The 15745-nt window shown below is 44.4% G+C and overlaps 1 protein-coding gene across 1 annotated transcript in view; it reads left to right on the forward strand.

Moving 5' to 3' along the window:
- The window catches only part of C8H10orf90 (chromosome 8 C10orf90 homolog), a 58159-nt gene that overhangs the window by 15427 nt on the left and 26987 nt on the right, over nt 1–15745 (forward strand). Inside the window, exons 2-3 of the mRNA XM_048311736.1 lie at nt 11797–11891; nt 14179–15247. Coding sequence (XP_048167693.1) covers nt 11797–11891; nt 14179–15247 — 1164 coding nt within the window. The remainder of the gene's footprint in view (nt 1–11796; nt 11892–14178; nt 15248–15745) is intronic.

The raw sequence follows: 15745 nt of genomic DNA on the forward strand, positions 1-15745 counted from the left end.
GGTTAGAGTAATTTGGGGTTAGCATGTACCACATCTTAATCCAGCTCTGCCAATGAGTAACCACGACCTGGAAGCTTTGTTAGGTAAGGAGAGGATTGGGAAGAATAAGGTTTGGAGCTGGTGGAACTTTTAGTTGTTTGTTTGCAAGGAAATCAATAACACCTTGATTTAGCTACTGCTTTTCAAAAGGCAACAGGGAACTAAGCTGGAACTGCTCTCTGGGGGGAAAAAAATAAACCCAAACCACCAAAAAACCCCCAAAACCCAATAAACCCCCCACACCCTCTACCTAGGAAATCCTGGGAAAATCCTAGTAGTATCACAATACACAGCCAGAAACACCAATGTACACCCAAGGTACAGAAACATTTTGTGCTCATTTCAGGGCTTTATTTAGCTATAAAAAGACCGTTATAAATTAGATAAATCCACCTAATTTTGAGTTAATTAACTTTCCTTAACTGTAGAATGAAGTATATAAATCTAAATTTATAGATTTATCAGCGTTAAGTTTCTGGCCAAGGTGGTAATCCCAACATTCCTCTAACTATAAGGCAGTGCTACATTTGAGTAATAAGATGGTTTTTAATCAATGTGACATAGACCAGACACATACTCCAAAATAATACTTTCAGTTTAGGTTATGAGAAATATTTTTGCCTTTTTATTTAAAATAAATGACTGACTTGCTGGAAGTTTTGGGTTTGTTTTTTTTTTTTTTTTTACATCATAGGTGAACTTTATCCCACTAAGCACCAAAAAGTGCACACACTTCTGAGTATGTTTTAAATTTTTTTGCTCTTTAAAAGGGGAAAAATTCTAAAAACCTGGGGTTTAATCTCTTTAAAGAGGACAAAAGTTTAACCCAGTGCCCTTGCAGGTATCCCTGCAGGGTTTGTCTCTCCAGTTGGCTGCTGCTGGTTGGATTTAATTTACAGCAAATACTCGTGTGGTAAATATTGGCCTTTTTGCCTCAACTCCCTTGAGTAATGCAATGCTCTCTAGATTAAACCCCTGTGTGTCCACAGCTGTTTAGCATCCCACTGTCCAGATTTTCTGGCTGCATTTGGGGAGAGAGAATTCAGGATCACTGAGCTCCATGGTGCAGGGTTTGAAATAAAACTGGCTTGTTTTCCTCCTCAGGGTGGGCCAGCTGCTGGAGTGCTCCCAGCACACATTTAAACTTGTCCTAGCAAAGACCAGGCTTTTCTCTGTTTTCCCTTGGGATATAAGAGCCACCAAGGTAACTTTTTGGAGTGGATGTAAAAAAAGGTCCATTACAAACAAAAAAAACCAAACCAACAAACAGGCAAAACCACGTCTCATCCTTAAAAAAACCCCAAAAACCAACCAAACAAAAAAAACCATCAAACTAAAATTGCAAATTAACCTAAATAACTGGAACTAATCCACTAGAGAGATCTACCTGAGCCTATTGGTCCAAGAAAATTGGGATAAAAAGAAGATATAGGTGCAGAAAGGAGGAGAAAGGGTGCACTCAGTTTGCCTGAGGGCTGCAGCGATGGGGATTGGCTGTACAGTTTCATATCCCCATTCCCAGCTGCAGCTTTTCCAGAAGAACATTCCACCTGAACTCTCCTGCCCTTGACTTTGGGCAGAACACGACCTGGTCACGTCCTGCCTGAGCTTTGGTGTGACCAGCACAGGGCTGGGAGCTCAGAGTGCTGCTTGTTGAGGCTGAAAAGGCTCAGCCCTGTCCCACAGGTCATTTCCCAGCTTCCAGCTGCAGGGTTTGATGGCACTCGATGGTACAGGGAATATCAATAGTGGCCCAAGAGGTTTCTCAAAGTACATTCAGCAAAGTCTGTGTCCTGTAACTGGTGGCCCTGAGGAGGCATTTGGGATCAATTCTCATCCCAAAGCACCCAGTGGAAAGGCTGGAATTGGGAAGGGCCAGGATTTGGCTGGGGAAATTTGGCTGGGTTATTTAATGGCTTGTGTGTTGGCTCTGGATCAGAGATTGTCGTGGAAAGGAACAACTCCAGGACAAACAAAGTGGTGCTGGTGGCAGCCATCCCCAGCCACGTCATTTGCCTTGGATAGAGAATTGTCTCAGCATTTGGTTGTTCTGAGCTGTTCAGTTATCACTTCTCACTGCATTATTGCAGGCATTCTCTGCAGTAAAATCTGGGAGTCCGATGCTGAGTCTGTCACATTTAGGAAGGTGACGGCTCCAGCAGGGCCTTGCTCTGTGACTTTAGACAGGCCAGATGTTGTACATGATCATGCCCAAGGTATCACAGTACTGGGGTCAAGCAGCTGTGGCATTATCAGATTGGCCTCCAGCACTTCACTTTTCTCCAAGCCCCTCAATTTCCATAATCTTCCTATGAGATTTCCATATTTTTTTAGACAGTGAAAGCAAAAATGTGAAATGGAAAATCCAGGCTAACAAGAAAAAGGCCGTTTCATGAGCAGCAGAGCTGACAGAGCCCATGAGCCCAGACCCAAATATTGTTCCTCACTCCTCCCCATGTCTCCTTTCCCATCTGCCCCCTGTGCCTCCTCCTTGCTCCTAGGACAAGAGATGTGCCCTGCTTGACTGGGAAATGTGTCCATGGATCAAACAGGGATGACCTGGTAGCCTTTCCTTCCCACAAAACCATTGATTTTTGTGGTCAGCTTGTTGGGAGATGAGCTATCGACCCCGCTGTCAAGTTGCTTGAAAGAGGCCACAACCTCAAAAGCCCCAGGCTGGACGTAAAGAAGGATAGGGTATAAATCAAATTCCTTTTGGAAATCAGGCTAAAAATGTGATCCAAGTAAAGAGCACAGTGCAAAAGGGTTGTGCTTTATTTTTGTTGGTTGGTGTTTTTTTTCCTTACTTTCCTTACTTTAATCTACTGTAGATACAGTAGATAAAAATTAGGAAAAAACCAGGACTTCTAAACCACAGGGACAACTTTTTTGCAGGGAAATTTGTGTCAAGCCCAGGAGAACACAGCCCTTTAAGTTTGTTCCTATGCCACTCTTAGTGATGTCATAATTAAAATATGAAAGTATATGAATTACTTTATTCATGGAAGTGGCTCTTAAAGGACAACTATTACCAACAATAACTATTCACATATTGAAATATTTTTCTGATTGGCCTGGTGTTGAATTTCTTGGGGGGTGCGTGTGTGTTTTACAAGCACAGCCTTGGAGAACGAGGAATTACAGGAAAATGCGTTTTCTCATCCATCTGTTGCAGCTCTGATGTTGAATGCAATTATTGTTGAATGCAATAATTTGGGATCTGAGCTGAGTTTTGCTGGAATACACAAACAGCCACCAGGTTTGGGTGGTTGCTAGGCAGCAGCTGATGGCTCCTTGGAAAAGCAGCCACGGCTGCCTGGGCTGGGTGCTGACAGCCCCAGCCTTGCTCCTTCTCATCCAGGTGACATCCACAGCCAAAAGAAAGCTGGAGAGAACTCCCCATTTCATCCCAAAAAGCTGCCAGAAGTTAGGGGTTTGAGGGCTTTAGCATTTAATCAGCGATTCCAGGCTTTTCTGCACTGTTTCAGAGCTAAAACCCTGAGTGATTAAATAAAAGAAAAAAGGTGATGGCCAGTTGTCTTCTGCTGAATCTGGTGATGAAACCAACAGCCACCAGGTTTTATGGTCATATGACAACATTTCTTATTTAATCTCTGTTATTTAATCTCTCTCTGTATTTCTCCACCTGTTGCAATGGAACCCAAAAAGGGCAATTTCAAGATCCTGCAAAGCGTGGGTGTGTAGTAAAAGCACGTTGTGAATAGAGGTTTGTTTTTCTGCTTTCCCTTCCGAAGGCAAATTCAGGTAATAATTCACCAACCAAAAAGTTTTATCTGATGGAATAACTGCAAAGTTCAGCTGTGTGAAGAGCTGTTAGATTTAGAATAGAGGCAAGTCCGTGGTAACGGAAATAAATTAGAGGGAGCTGCAAAATATTCTTAAATTATACAAGATAAAACTATTTGTGATCACACCAGCGACTTAGAAACGGAACTTTTGAGGCCTCATAGTTATTTAAATCTTGGCTATTGTGGTTTTATCCTGTGAAAGCTGATTTTTTTTTATCTTGGTTTTAGCCTCCTGCATCCCCTATTCTCAAGCAGTTTGTGATGGCTGTAATCACAGCAGTTAATGTGAAAGACTTCCCAGAAAGAAAGAATTAATCCCAAGTATTACACAAAAAATGAGTGCTTCTATTGTACAAAAGTAACATGAAAAGTCTGTATTAAATGTGGCGTGGCTGGAGCTTCAGCAAGTTTTGTTTTGTCGTACAAATCGTTCAGTGTCAAATTGGGCTCGTGAACATCCTGTTTCTTTGTTTTGGAAACCAAATAGGAGGGATAGAGGTGTGGGCTGGAATCACTCCTTTGATGCCTCCACAAAGCCATCTGTACCCACGGCACACATCATTTTCTGGAGTCACTGCTGTATTAAGAGTATTAAAAGCAAAAAAATAAAATCAATAAATACCATTGTTAAGCCAAAGCATCCCGAAAAAATCCCTGCAGCAGGATATATACTGAGCCATAAAATGCATAACAGGCGGTGCATTTGTCCTCTCTGAGTTTCTTCTCTTTCAAAAGCAGGGAAATGTAAGAAATACTAACTTGGGAGGCCACACAAAAACCTTGAGCTCTTATTATGCACAAGCAGCTCTGGGCAATTGTGTACATTTTGTAATTGCTACCAGTTCTGAGCAACACGGGTGGAATTTTTATTTACAGACTCCATTTGTGCCATCAAATTCTCTGCATGTTATGACCTTTACATAAATACTCATAATAACACTAAAATAACTCTTCATAAATATAATTTTTTGGCTGCAGAGCTGCTTTGCCTTTGTTTGCTTATACGTTGTGCTTGTCATGTTTACAGTCACTTAGGAATTTTCTGGCTGGCTCAAGCATTCCTGAACTTCCAGAAATGGATATGGTCCCTAAAATGGGGGTGTCTTAATGCCATGTTGTGAAGGGGACTCTGAGAGGGGCGAAGGAACCCTTCCATCAGCTCTTTATGAAATATTTCTGTTAATTACACCTTTATTTTGAGAGGATATTGGGTGCTCAGCGGTCAATAAACCAAATAATGTGGCAGTGGGTACGAATGAATCTCTGTGTGAGGCTCTGAACCAGGAATTGTCTTCAGAATTCCTTAAAATTAGTAAAAATTAGGCACTGATGTTGCTTGGACTCGCCTCCTTTCTTTGTCTCTATCTCCTGGTCACCTTCTTTTCTCTACAAGCCTCTGGCACATCCGGTGTTCGTGTTGAAATATTGAATGTATTTATTCAGGTTGGCCTAACCCAAAAGTCAGTGCTACAGATTTCTTACGTGAAACAGCCTCAATGAGTGCTTTGCTTTTGGTTTTTCCCCTCTCCTGCCTCCCATGCCAGGCCAGTGACACTTCCAGAGCCTCTCAGCCCCTCATCTCCCGCTAATTCCCACTGATCTTCCTGTTCCCACATGGTCCCAAATGTCACCTCCAGGGCAAAACCCCTTCCTGGAATTCCTGACCCCACTCGAGGGCTTGCTTAAAGAAATAGCAGCAGTTTTCCAAAGGAATAAAATGGTCACCAAACAGGAACTTTGGCAAGAAACCAAAGGCATCACGTCCCTTGGTATGAGCAGAGGGCACCTCATACAGGAATCTGAATTTTCCAGGATTTCCTAGAGAGGATTCCTTCTCTCAGGAGGAGAGTTTGGGGTTTTTTTTTTGTTGTTCATGCACCATCTCTCACTGCTTTGCCGAATCCTCTTAGAAAAATGTGTCCGAATTATAGAAATGTGTCTATGTCTCAGAATCATGGTGAGATGTGTGGACAACATTGGATTGCCCGACAGCACATGACTGAAAAATTAAAACAACAAGAAGGGAAAAAGAAAGAAAACTTGGAGGACAAAGGGAAAAGGGAGAAAGGGAAGAATTTTCTTCATTTTGTCTCTGTGTGTGATGGATGTGCTGGGGGTGATTCCTCTCTTTATATTATTAAGGGAGGATAAAGAATAATATCAATGCCTAATGAAAACACCATTTTTTTTCTCTTATGCATGGGTTTGAAGATATAATTCCTGTGCTCTTTCTAGCCCCCTGATGAGCCCCCTTGCTTCTAATGGCATGGATAATGAGAGATCTATGACTTGTGGCTCTTTGATAGCAGACCAGGACTCATTTGTCCCTTCCATGGTGGATCCTGTAATCATCTCTGCAGGCAGCCAGCACAGCCCCAAGGTGTGCAAGCAGGGAGAGATAATTCACTTATCAAATCTCACTTGTAACAGAAGAAAATCCATCCTGACATCTTAAAAAAAAATAAAACGCATTTTTCTATTTTGTTTACACAATGAATCCTGTTCAGGCTGAAATGATTTCAGGCTGTTAGGCTTGCTCTGATTTGAAAGCCTTCCCCACAAAGCAGCCTTAAAACACCATCATTTGGTGCCACTGTGTTTGAGTGCTTTCTTTTGTGGTAAAGTGCTTGTTTGTGTTGGTTTGGCTTTTTTCATGACAAGAAAGGTTTGAAGTAAAGAGCTGGCAGCTGCTTTGCCCTCCTTTGAGCCCACATCGCTGTTTGACCCCTGTTGTCACGATGTGCAGGCGACTTTTGTAAGTGCAGCAAAGATGCTCTAGGAGGACTGAGGGACCATCCTTCTGTCATCCTCCCTTGATGAGCAGGTCCTGTGTGGTTTTTAGGTGTGTCCCAGCTCTCAGGATGGCACCCTGTGCTCCTTAAACATCCTGGTGAAAATTCCTGCCCAGCCATACACCAAGGTTGCTGAAATCCTGCAGAGATTGTTAATGTAACCCCTCCCCTCTCCCTTGAATTTAACATCACTTCTGGAGGCTCAGCAGAATGTCTGTGAAGGACAGCAAGAGAAGCTGTGGCTGCCCCTGGATCCTTGGAAGTGTCCAAGGCCAGGTTGGATGGGGCTTGGAGCGACCTGGGACAGTGGAAGGTGTCCCTGCCTGTGGCAGAGGGTGAAAAAATGATCTTGAGGTCCCTTCCAACCCAAACCATTCCCTGTGCCTGTGCCGAGGCTTTCTGGAGATGCATCACTCTCTCCACTAATGACTAAACACAACATTTTTTGGTAAATTCCCCATAAGTCAATGTAATATCAGCAAGGACTCTGATGAACGGTGGAATTCTCAGCATTCGTGTCTCTACTTTTAATAGCAGGAATGTGAACTTTACCTTCACTGCTCAGTCTTATTTTAGATGACACCAGGCTCTGCAATTCTATGATATCCTTCCTTTATGACACATGAAGGAGACCAGAAGACGTGGGTTTGGTTCCAGTGTTCATTCCAGCTTGGCTTTCATCTCCGATGTATCCATAATGTCCGGATGGTTTTTCTGGATGACTCAGATCTGAGGGAGCGAATGCTGATCTCTCCCAGCCCTTTACTGAGAAAGGAGAGTGATGAATCTTTCATGATGACACTTCTTTTCCTCAAGGCTTCTGCAGGTATTTGAATTTAAAAAGCCACAAGGAAATTTAAACAGTTTTAATGTTTTAAACAGAATCGAGTATGAATTACTTCCTCCAGTGAGAATAATACATAGAAGGAAGAAAAGGCCTTAAGAAAAAGTGTTTAAGTGAGACCCTGTGTTAGCAGAGTGATGGCTCTGATGCCTGACCCTGCAGCCAAGCCATCAGTGTCCTTTAGCTCCCAGGTGCTAAGCAGGGAATTTGGGAAATCTTGGGGAATTTTTGAGTGATGCCGGGATCCTGGCTGCCATGGATATGGGAGGGAGCCCAACTCCCCTCACCGGTCTCATGGATGTTGGGCAAAGATCAACAAAAAAGATAATTTTTTTTGTAAAGTGGAGAAGTTTTCCTCTTTTCATACCAGTCTGTGTTCTGCAGTGCTGTTTTATGGCGTTTTCAGGGAAGCACTAGAGGTTCCTGGAAGTTCAGAGGAGTTCACTGTGAGGTGATGCTGGTGGCTCAGAGGGGACAGGGGATGTGGCCAGTGCAGAGCAAGCAGGGCTTGGAGCAAAGCAGGGAAGACCAGAAGTGCTGACACACATTTGAGATTTGTCAGCATATGAACAGTAAGTGACTAAAATATGCAACTTTCTTGACAAAAACTGGGGATGAGGCCAGGGCCAGTGGTCTAAAGTCATTCCAGCTCTGCCTGGTGTCACTCTGGGTGTCAATCATGCAATGCTTGAAGTTGGAAAAGCTCTCTAAGATCATCGAGTCCACCCATTCCCCCTGCACTGCCAAGGTCACCACTAACCCACGTCCCCAAGTGCCACATCCAGAAGATTTCTGAACGCTTCCAGGCGTGGTGATACTGCTACTTCCCCAGGCAGCCTGTTCCCATTCTTGAAAACCCTGTTGATGGAGAAATTTGCCCCAATATCCAACCTAAACCTCCCCTGGCCCAGCCTGAGGCCGTTCCCTCTCCTCCTGTCCCTGTTCCCTGCGAGCAGAGCCCGACCCCCCCGGCTGCCCCCTCCTGTCAGGGAGTTGTGCAGAGCCACAAGGTCCCCCCTGAGCCTCCTTTGCTCCAGCCTGAGCCCCTTTCCCAGCTCCCTCAGCCGCTCCTGGGGCTCCAGCTCCTTTCCCAGCTCCGTTCCCTGCCCTGGACATGCTCCAGCCCCTCCATGTCTTTCTCACAGCTGGTTCATCATCAAACTGTGTCCCCCAGCCTGGCATGTGTGTAGCAAAGACCTGAAACACTGGGAATCCAGCATTTTCCATGTCTTTTATGTGAGTCCCAAGTTTTGCACAAAACCTGAGCTGGCTCCGTGTGGGGCTGTTCTGGGGCTGCCAAACATTCCCGGGCCGCGATTCCTCAGCAGCACCCTCACCTTTGCCATCGATCTGGGCTTCAGCAGCTGATTTACGAGTCCATCTTTTCTGAATCATTATCTGAGGTGGCTGCCAGTTGGCCCAAGGCAGGATCCAAGCACTCGAGACTGGGGGAATCAGTTCCAGCTGCACTCCGTAATTAGGAAAACCCTGGGCTGTAGCCGGATGTCCAGATGCCTTGCCAAGGAGCGTAGCATTTGCTTCAACAAATAGGATTTGTGAGGGGAAAAATTAAAAAGAGTGAAGATGTCATAGGACAGAGGTCATGTGCCAGCAGTTGCTCCTCTGTTCCTCATGGCATCTCCCATTTTTTAGCTGGAGAGCTGGATGGTGGTGGGAAGGCCTGGGGAGGTTAAACCAATCCTCGGGATTTCAGCTTGGAGAGAAGTAAGTTCCTCCTGCTCCCCACAGAGGTGGAAAGTACTTGAAATGCCATTTCTTTCATGCTTTTGCATGAGGGGAAAAGTGAACTTTGCATTCTGTTGTGTAACAAGGGTTCCAATGTGTTTTGTCAGCAATGAGAATTTGAACGCTCGCTGTGTGACACATCTCAGCTGAAGCCTTATGCTCCCTGTAGTGCCTTCATTGCAAACACAGGTTCAAGCTCTTTTCAAAGGTCTGGGCTTTTTTTTTTCTTTTGCTTGTTCTCTCAACATGAATTAACAAACATGAAGCTTCCAGCAATGGATTTAATAACACCATGATAAATGCCAGTGCTTTTGCCACCAATGCCATTTAATCTGTCTCAGCAAATACATTCAAGAACTGGCCAAAAGTTTGAGTGCTTTCCAGCTATAGGATTCCTATAGCAATATGAGAATGTCCTTGCACGGCATAGGGTACAAAAGACAATGCAAAACTCCACTGTGGAGAATTTAGCAAAGAAAATAAATATTTCCTTTTCTTCTTCTTCTCACCTCAATTATTGTCTCTCCTGCTCCAGAAACAGCTACTTTTTAAAGTTAGACTTTACCAATCTATTCCCAGGGGTCTGTGGAAAATTGGAGGGTTCTACCTACAGATTACTGCTAATCACAGCAGGTTCCTTGGATAAGAATAATTTACCTGTTATGTGTAACCTGCAGTGTGGACTTTGACAACTTGTTCTTCTTTGGCCCTGTAGTCCTCAGTCTTTCTCTGGTGCTGGAAAGGCATCTGAATGAATTTCATGGAAGAAGAGGCCTGTTGGATCTGATTTATCCCTAGTCAGCCTCTGGATTCCCTTGTGCACTGGTTGACATTCACAAGTTGATGATCTCCCGTTGTAGTTTCTTGCTTGATCTGAGACAACTGTGGGGTTCTTACTGCAAAGCATTTCAGGAAAGTATCGATAAATTAGTGGAAGCTGTTGCTTTAATTACATAGGGGTTTTTTTATCAAATTTCTGTTAATGTCTCACTCAACCCAAGAATCCCTTCTTTACCCCTCTCTGTAAATTATTCCCTATTTAGTTGTTTTAAGAAATAAATAATACAGCACACGTGGCTACTCTTAATCATGAAAGTGCCCACGTGTAACTCACCACAGCACTGATACACTGAAAATAACCTTCCCATGAGGCTTCCCCAGCAGCAGAGAAGGATTTTGTCCTTTGGTTTTGTCCTCCTCACTGTGCTCCACGACAGGGTGAGGAGCTGGCTCTGAGGGCATCTCACCTGTGTTTGGTGCCAGTGGTTTCCAGCACTAGACCAGGTTCCCTGACTTTGCACTGATTGCAACCCAGCATTATTCCTTTGCCAAAAACCATGGAGTGGGCCCTCTGCTCTGGCTATTTTCTGGATTCTCTGTTTTTCCCACACTGTGGCTAATGTTTGCTCTGTGGCTCTGGACTCTCTGTTGCCCAATGACAAAAACAAATCTCTTCCTTTCATGCCAGCTAGGGATGTACACGGTGGCATTGGCATCTTGGAATTATGCTAAGGAAGTGTTAAAGTATATTTTAGTGTATTTTATTAAAACAAAAAGCTCTTCAAACATCCTCTAAATGTTGCAGTGGGACTAAAGATTTCTTGAGGGATAGAACTGATATCTTCCTCCTCTTCCCCTTCACCCAAAGAAATGAATTCTGTTGTGGTGGGCATGCTTTAATAAACACTTCCTAAAGGGGAGCTGATTTATATTCCTGTGTTGATATAATGCAACACACAAACTGAAATTCTGCTTAGCAAAAAATTTTCTCCTGTGGCAGCCTGCCTGGGTGGAAGAAAAATAATAGAAAAGGTCTTACCAGTGGTGTGACATGTTGCTGTAAAACAACAGCCAGGAACGTCAAGAGATTTCTGTCCAAATGGAGAATTTCTGAAAATTAATTTTGGATGCTTAATACAAACTAGAAAGTAACGTAATTTCTGGCAAAGCAGTTGACAGCAGACGTAATGCATCAGTGCAATAGCCCAGACTGTGTTAAATGGAAATTAGCTCCATGTAAAAACTGCAGAGAGAGAATAGTGCTCGCACAAAACAACCCCTGACAAAAGCAGAGGTTGAGGTGCTGGTGGAACAGTTATCACCGAACTAGGAATGTTGTGATGTAATAGAATTTGTGGACGTGGTTTGGATTCACTGCAGCTCTTTAAACGGGAAGGTGACTTAGTGCCAGTGAAATCCAGCTCGTTGCTGGGCTGTCTCTGCTCCCCATTCTGCACAGAGCACAAAAGGGGCATTTGTTGAAATCCACATTTCTTGGCTTCCCCGGTCCCTCCACAGTCATGCCTGAAACCATGGAAATCAAAATCAGAGATAGTGAGACTTTGGATCAGCCCTGGACACAGTATGGGACTGTCCAAATCCTTGCAACAGGATCCCAGGGGGTTTCAAGTGCCTCCTCTGTGGAGGTGGAGAAACAGATCCCAGGGCAATCAGATCATTTCCAGGACTCTTTCCCTCCTGCTGCACTCCATTTAAAAGCACATTTTCTGACTCATCTCCTCCAGAACGCTGAAAATAATGTTCCTTCCTCTGTGTTTTTCCCCAGGGGTGACACAAAAGCGCTGGGGCCCTGATGGTCAGAGGACATGCACAGGCCTTCGGCGGGAGAGTGGTGCGTGGGGAAGATTGAGCCCTACCAAGGTAAAGGAAATAAATTCTGTTCAGAGAGCACTCAGCAGAATGCAAGAGGGTTTAAAAAACAATCACTGATTGCTGAGCAGTATGTTTGGACTTGGTTTTGTTTAGCTAAGCTTAGCTTAGGCAGCAGAAAAGCCAAATAAAATGATGGCTAAGTGTCGTGATTCGGCGTGCTCTTGGTGAGGGGGAAAAGATTGCATGTTTTGTTGGGGAAAAGAAGTTGTAAAAAGCCCCCCACAAGACTAAATCAAGCAGTATCCCAAGCATCAGTACACTCTGCCTGACATGTCCTCGAGATAAAGCCTGAGGTTTTCAGCTCACCACAATTACTTTGTGTGTGTGTTTTTTTCACAAGATGCAGTGAAGCTTGAAAGCTCCCAACGAGCACAGGATGAGCTGGGCAAACCTTAAAGATCCATTTCTTTGCTAAAGATTGAGAGGACGAAGTAATACGTATATTCAAGCAGAAAAAGGAGAAGTAAATTATTTAAAATATTGGTGCACGAGTTTGTAGCTAATCAGGAGCATTTCTGACATGCCTTTGGACTCTTGCAGGATGTCTCCATCTGTGCAGCCCTCAACAAAAGAAATAAATGTCAAATTAACTACTGGAGCATGAGAGATGCATCCAAAATAAAGTCTCTCAAGGAACATTCTTCTTTGGTGCCTTGTGGAAATCTGGGGGAAGTTGAGAGTTTTGGAAGGCATGCAAAGGTCTTAAACCTGTAGGTAGAAGTAAATGGAGTGAAGAAAATATGAGGCAAATGTTGTTACAAAACATGAAAGAAACAGAGGAGGAAGAAAATGCTTTCCCTGGGGCTGTGAAATTATTGAATTGTCAAAACCACAGGCAGCTGGCTTAAAGAGTTGATAAAATTTATCTGGCATTTCACCTCGTTAATAAACTCTTGATCTGCCTCTGCCCATTTGGGTTCCCAGTAGGCTCCTTCCCAAGAGCTACAAAGGAGCTGTTTCTGGTGGTGTTTTCCTGCATGGAGGAGGAACACAAGGATGGTTTCATAGGAGCTCAGAATCATGGAATGATTTGAGTTGGAAGGGTCCTTAAAGATCATCTCCCCATGGGCTCCGGTGCAGTGTCACCCAAGCCCTGAGAAGGGTGACCATGGCACCAGGGAGGTCACAGTGCTGTCACTCTCTTCCTGGGGGAAGAGCAATATTGGGTTTTGTGAAGCTCTTGTTGAATCCTGGCATTGATTATCGCTTCATAGACACCCAGATGGGACTGGGGTCTCTCCTCCTCCCAATAAGCAGGAGCCAGTGGCACCTAAACATGGAATGAGCTTTCCCTAGGAAGCTCTAATCCTCAGATTCTGCATGCCAGTTCATTGTTGGGTTTGGGATTTTTTGTATTTCTATTAGGATCAAGAGATCTGGGAACACAGGGCAGGAGCAATCTAATCAGCCAATTTACAGCAGCAGTGAGATTAGGCCAGATGCTTTATTGCATGGGACTTATGTGCCCAGCCGGGTGGATAATAATAGCAGGAGGCTTTAAACTCAGGTTTACTCTTTGTCAGAGAGCTGGAACGTAAGAGCACCTCCTTTGTCACTTCGAGGGAAGTAAGGTGTGGTCTATCAAGATGGATGTTTCCTGTCATGGATGGAAAAATTTATCTGGCCCACTGTCAGTCTCTGGGCCACTGTCAATCAATCTTGGACATATGTGTTTGTATATCATTGGCAGGTGTCACCAAGGAATCATAAGCAAGAGGGAACTAATTAATTAAAATAGTACCCAGAGCCCTTGTGGGTAACTGTATCACTTTTCTGGGAGAAGATTTTTCATGCCTATAACTGGTGAGGTTGTAGAGCTGTCATGCCCCTGGTGCCCCATGTCCTCTGCAGCATGTGATGTTACAGGCCAGCGATCCATAATAGACTTAAATGCATTTTAAATTCCAGCAGATCGTGGTGAAAGAGGAGTTTATAGTCTGAAACTGGCAACTATCTTTGCCATGTCCATTTTTAAACACCCACCAATCCCATCCGTGGGGATGGGTTAAATACTCACAGTAATACGATGGAATACAGGTTTTAAATTTTAATATTTTTTCCTTCACCAGAGTGATAAAGTTTTCATTCAGGCCTCCCAGACAATTCAGAGCTCATTTCAAGAGCGTGCATTTTTAAATGACAAAAAAGTTAGTATGAATGGAAAGTTTACAAGAGATCTTGAACAAAACTGTCTGCTGAGATAGATGGTGGCTGAGAAACAGTTGCACACAGGATAATGGACTATGGTGATAACTGGGAATCTTTTCATTTGCAGGAGTCTCTGCCTTCCCAAAATACAACATTGATTTCACCAGTAATCACTGCACAGATTGATGAGCATAAACCCAAAGGAAACCAGCCCTCTCTGCCTATGCAGGCCCTGATCCCCCAGCCCAGAGCTTGTCACACGAAGCCATCTTTGCCCAACCATGGCTCAGCCATTGTTAGCAGAACATTCTTGGTGCTTCCCAGCGGATTAGAGATCCAGGCATCCTTAGAAGACACCATGTCACCATCGGACTCTCCCAGTCCAAACCAGTGTCCGAGCCAGCAGAGAGGCTTTGCCTACATCACTGTCACAGCCAGGCGTGTTCCTGTGGGCTCTGGAGAAGACCAGGTACGTGGCCCTGGGGCTGGACAAGAGCCCAACACCGTGTCCCCCACATCCAACAAAGTCCCTGCTGCCCTTGGGTGCTGGCCTCCCCCAGCCCACTCAAACCAACCTCCCTTAAAGGCTTCCAAGTCTTGCTCAAAATTAGGTGAAGAGCCCCAAAAGCAGCTTTTTGACCCTGGAATCAAGGAGGACGGCGTGGGTCTTCAAAGCAATGATGGGAGGGAGAAAGTGCCACCTTCATTCATCTCCTGCGTCCAGCTCCAGGTGTCTCAGCCATGCCCAAACACCATCTATTACTTAGACAAGTCACTCAATGTGTGCATTGACCAACCTCGAGTGAAATGCCAAAAAACGTATAGATCCACGTTGTCCTTCAGCCTGAAGTGCAGTTTGTCCGGATTAACAGCAGATGGAGTAGATGGCATAGCTAATGGAGAGCCCATGGAGGAGAGAGCTCCAAGGAAACTCCCAGGAGCAAGCAGGGCTCCAGTCAGATCACACCTGGGCGCAGACTTCACGGGAAATAAGGTAATTAAGAAGGAGAACACAAAGGAAGGACATTTGGGTAGTAAATACCCTTTGCAAAGTGTCTTTGCCTCGGGACTTGCAGCATTCGTGGATATTCCCAGAGGACCTCACAACACAGTAGCAACAAAGGAAGAGGATGAGCAGCCTGGCAGCCACCACACTGTGTTTTCTCTCCAAATTTCTAATTCAAGTGCTGAGGCAGGTAAGTCATTTCTAGAAACCTCAGGCTGGTGAAGCAGAGGTCCAGGCTGGAGCAGCCCCACCACAGAGATTTTGTGAGAGCAGATAACAGCAATCCTTGCTTCTGCAGAGGCACAGGGAGTTAGAGCACAACCCAGAGGTTTCCAGCTCCAGCACTGCCATGAATATTTGCCATGCTGCTGATGCGTGCTGCTCATCACCTGAGAGAGAAAAATCCCCTTGTGTTTTCTGCATTCAACCTCTTTTTTTAACCATTTATAACAGTATTTTTTTCTATTCTCCCAGCAACCTGCAAGTGCTTATCCCCTGAAAATAATTAGGTTTTTCTTTGAATAAGGGCTGAATTTCAAGGTGTGAAATTAAGAAGGAGATGACTGCACTGAGCTTGGTTTTGTGCTCCTTGCAATTAAAAATGATCTTCTTTTCAGCTTTTATTTAGAAGGCTACAGTAATAAGCCCAGGCTTTTATATCTAATGGAACCAGATAAAAGGTTTGCGA

The sequence above is a fragment of the Corvus hawaiiensis genome, chromosome 8 (genome assembly GCF_020740725.1).
Source record: "Corvus hawaiiensis isolate bCorHaw1 chromosome 8, bCorHaw1.pri.cur, whole genome shotgun sequence".
In the NCBI taxonomy this organism is placed as follows: domain Eukaryota; kingdom Metazoa; phylum Chordata; class Aves; order Passeriformes; family Corvidae; genus Corvus; species Corvus hawaiiensis.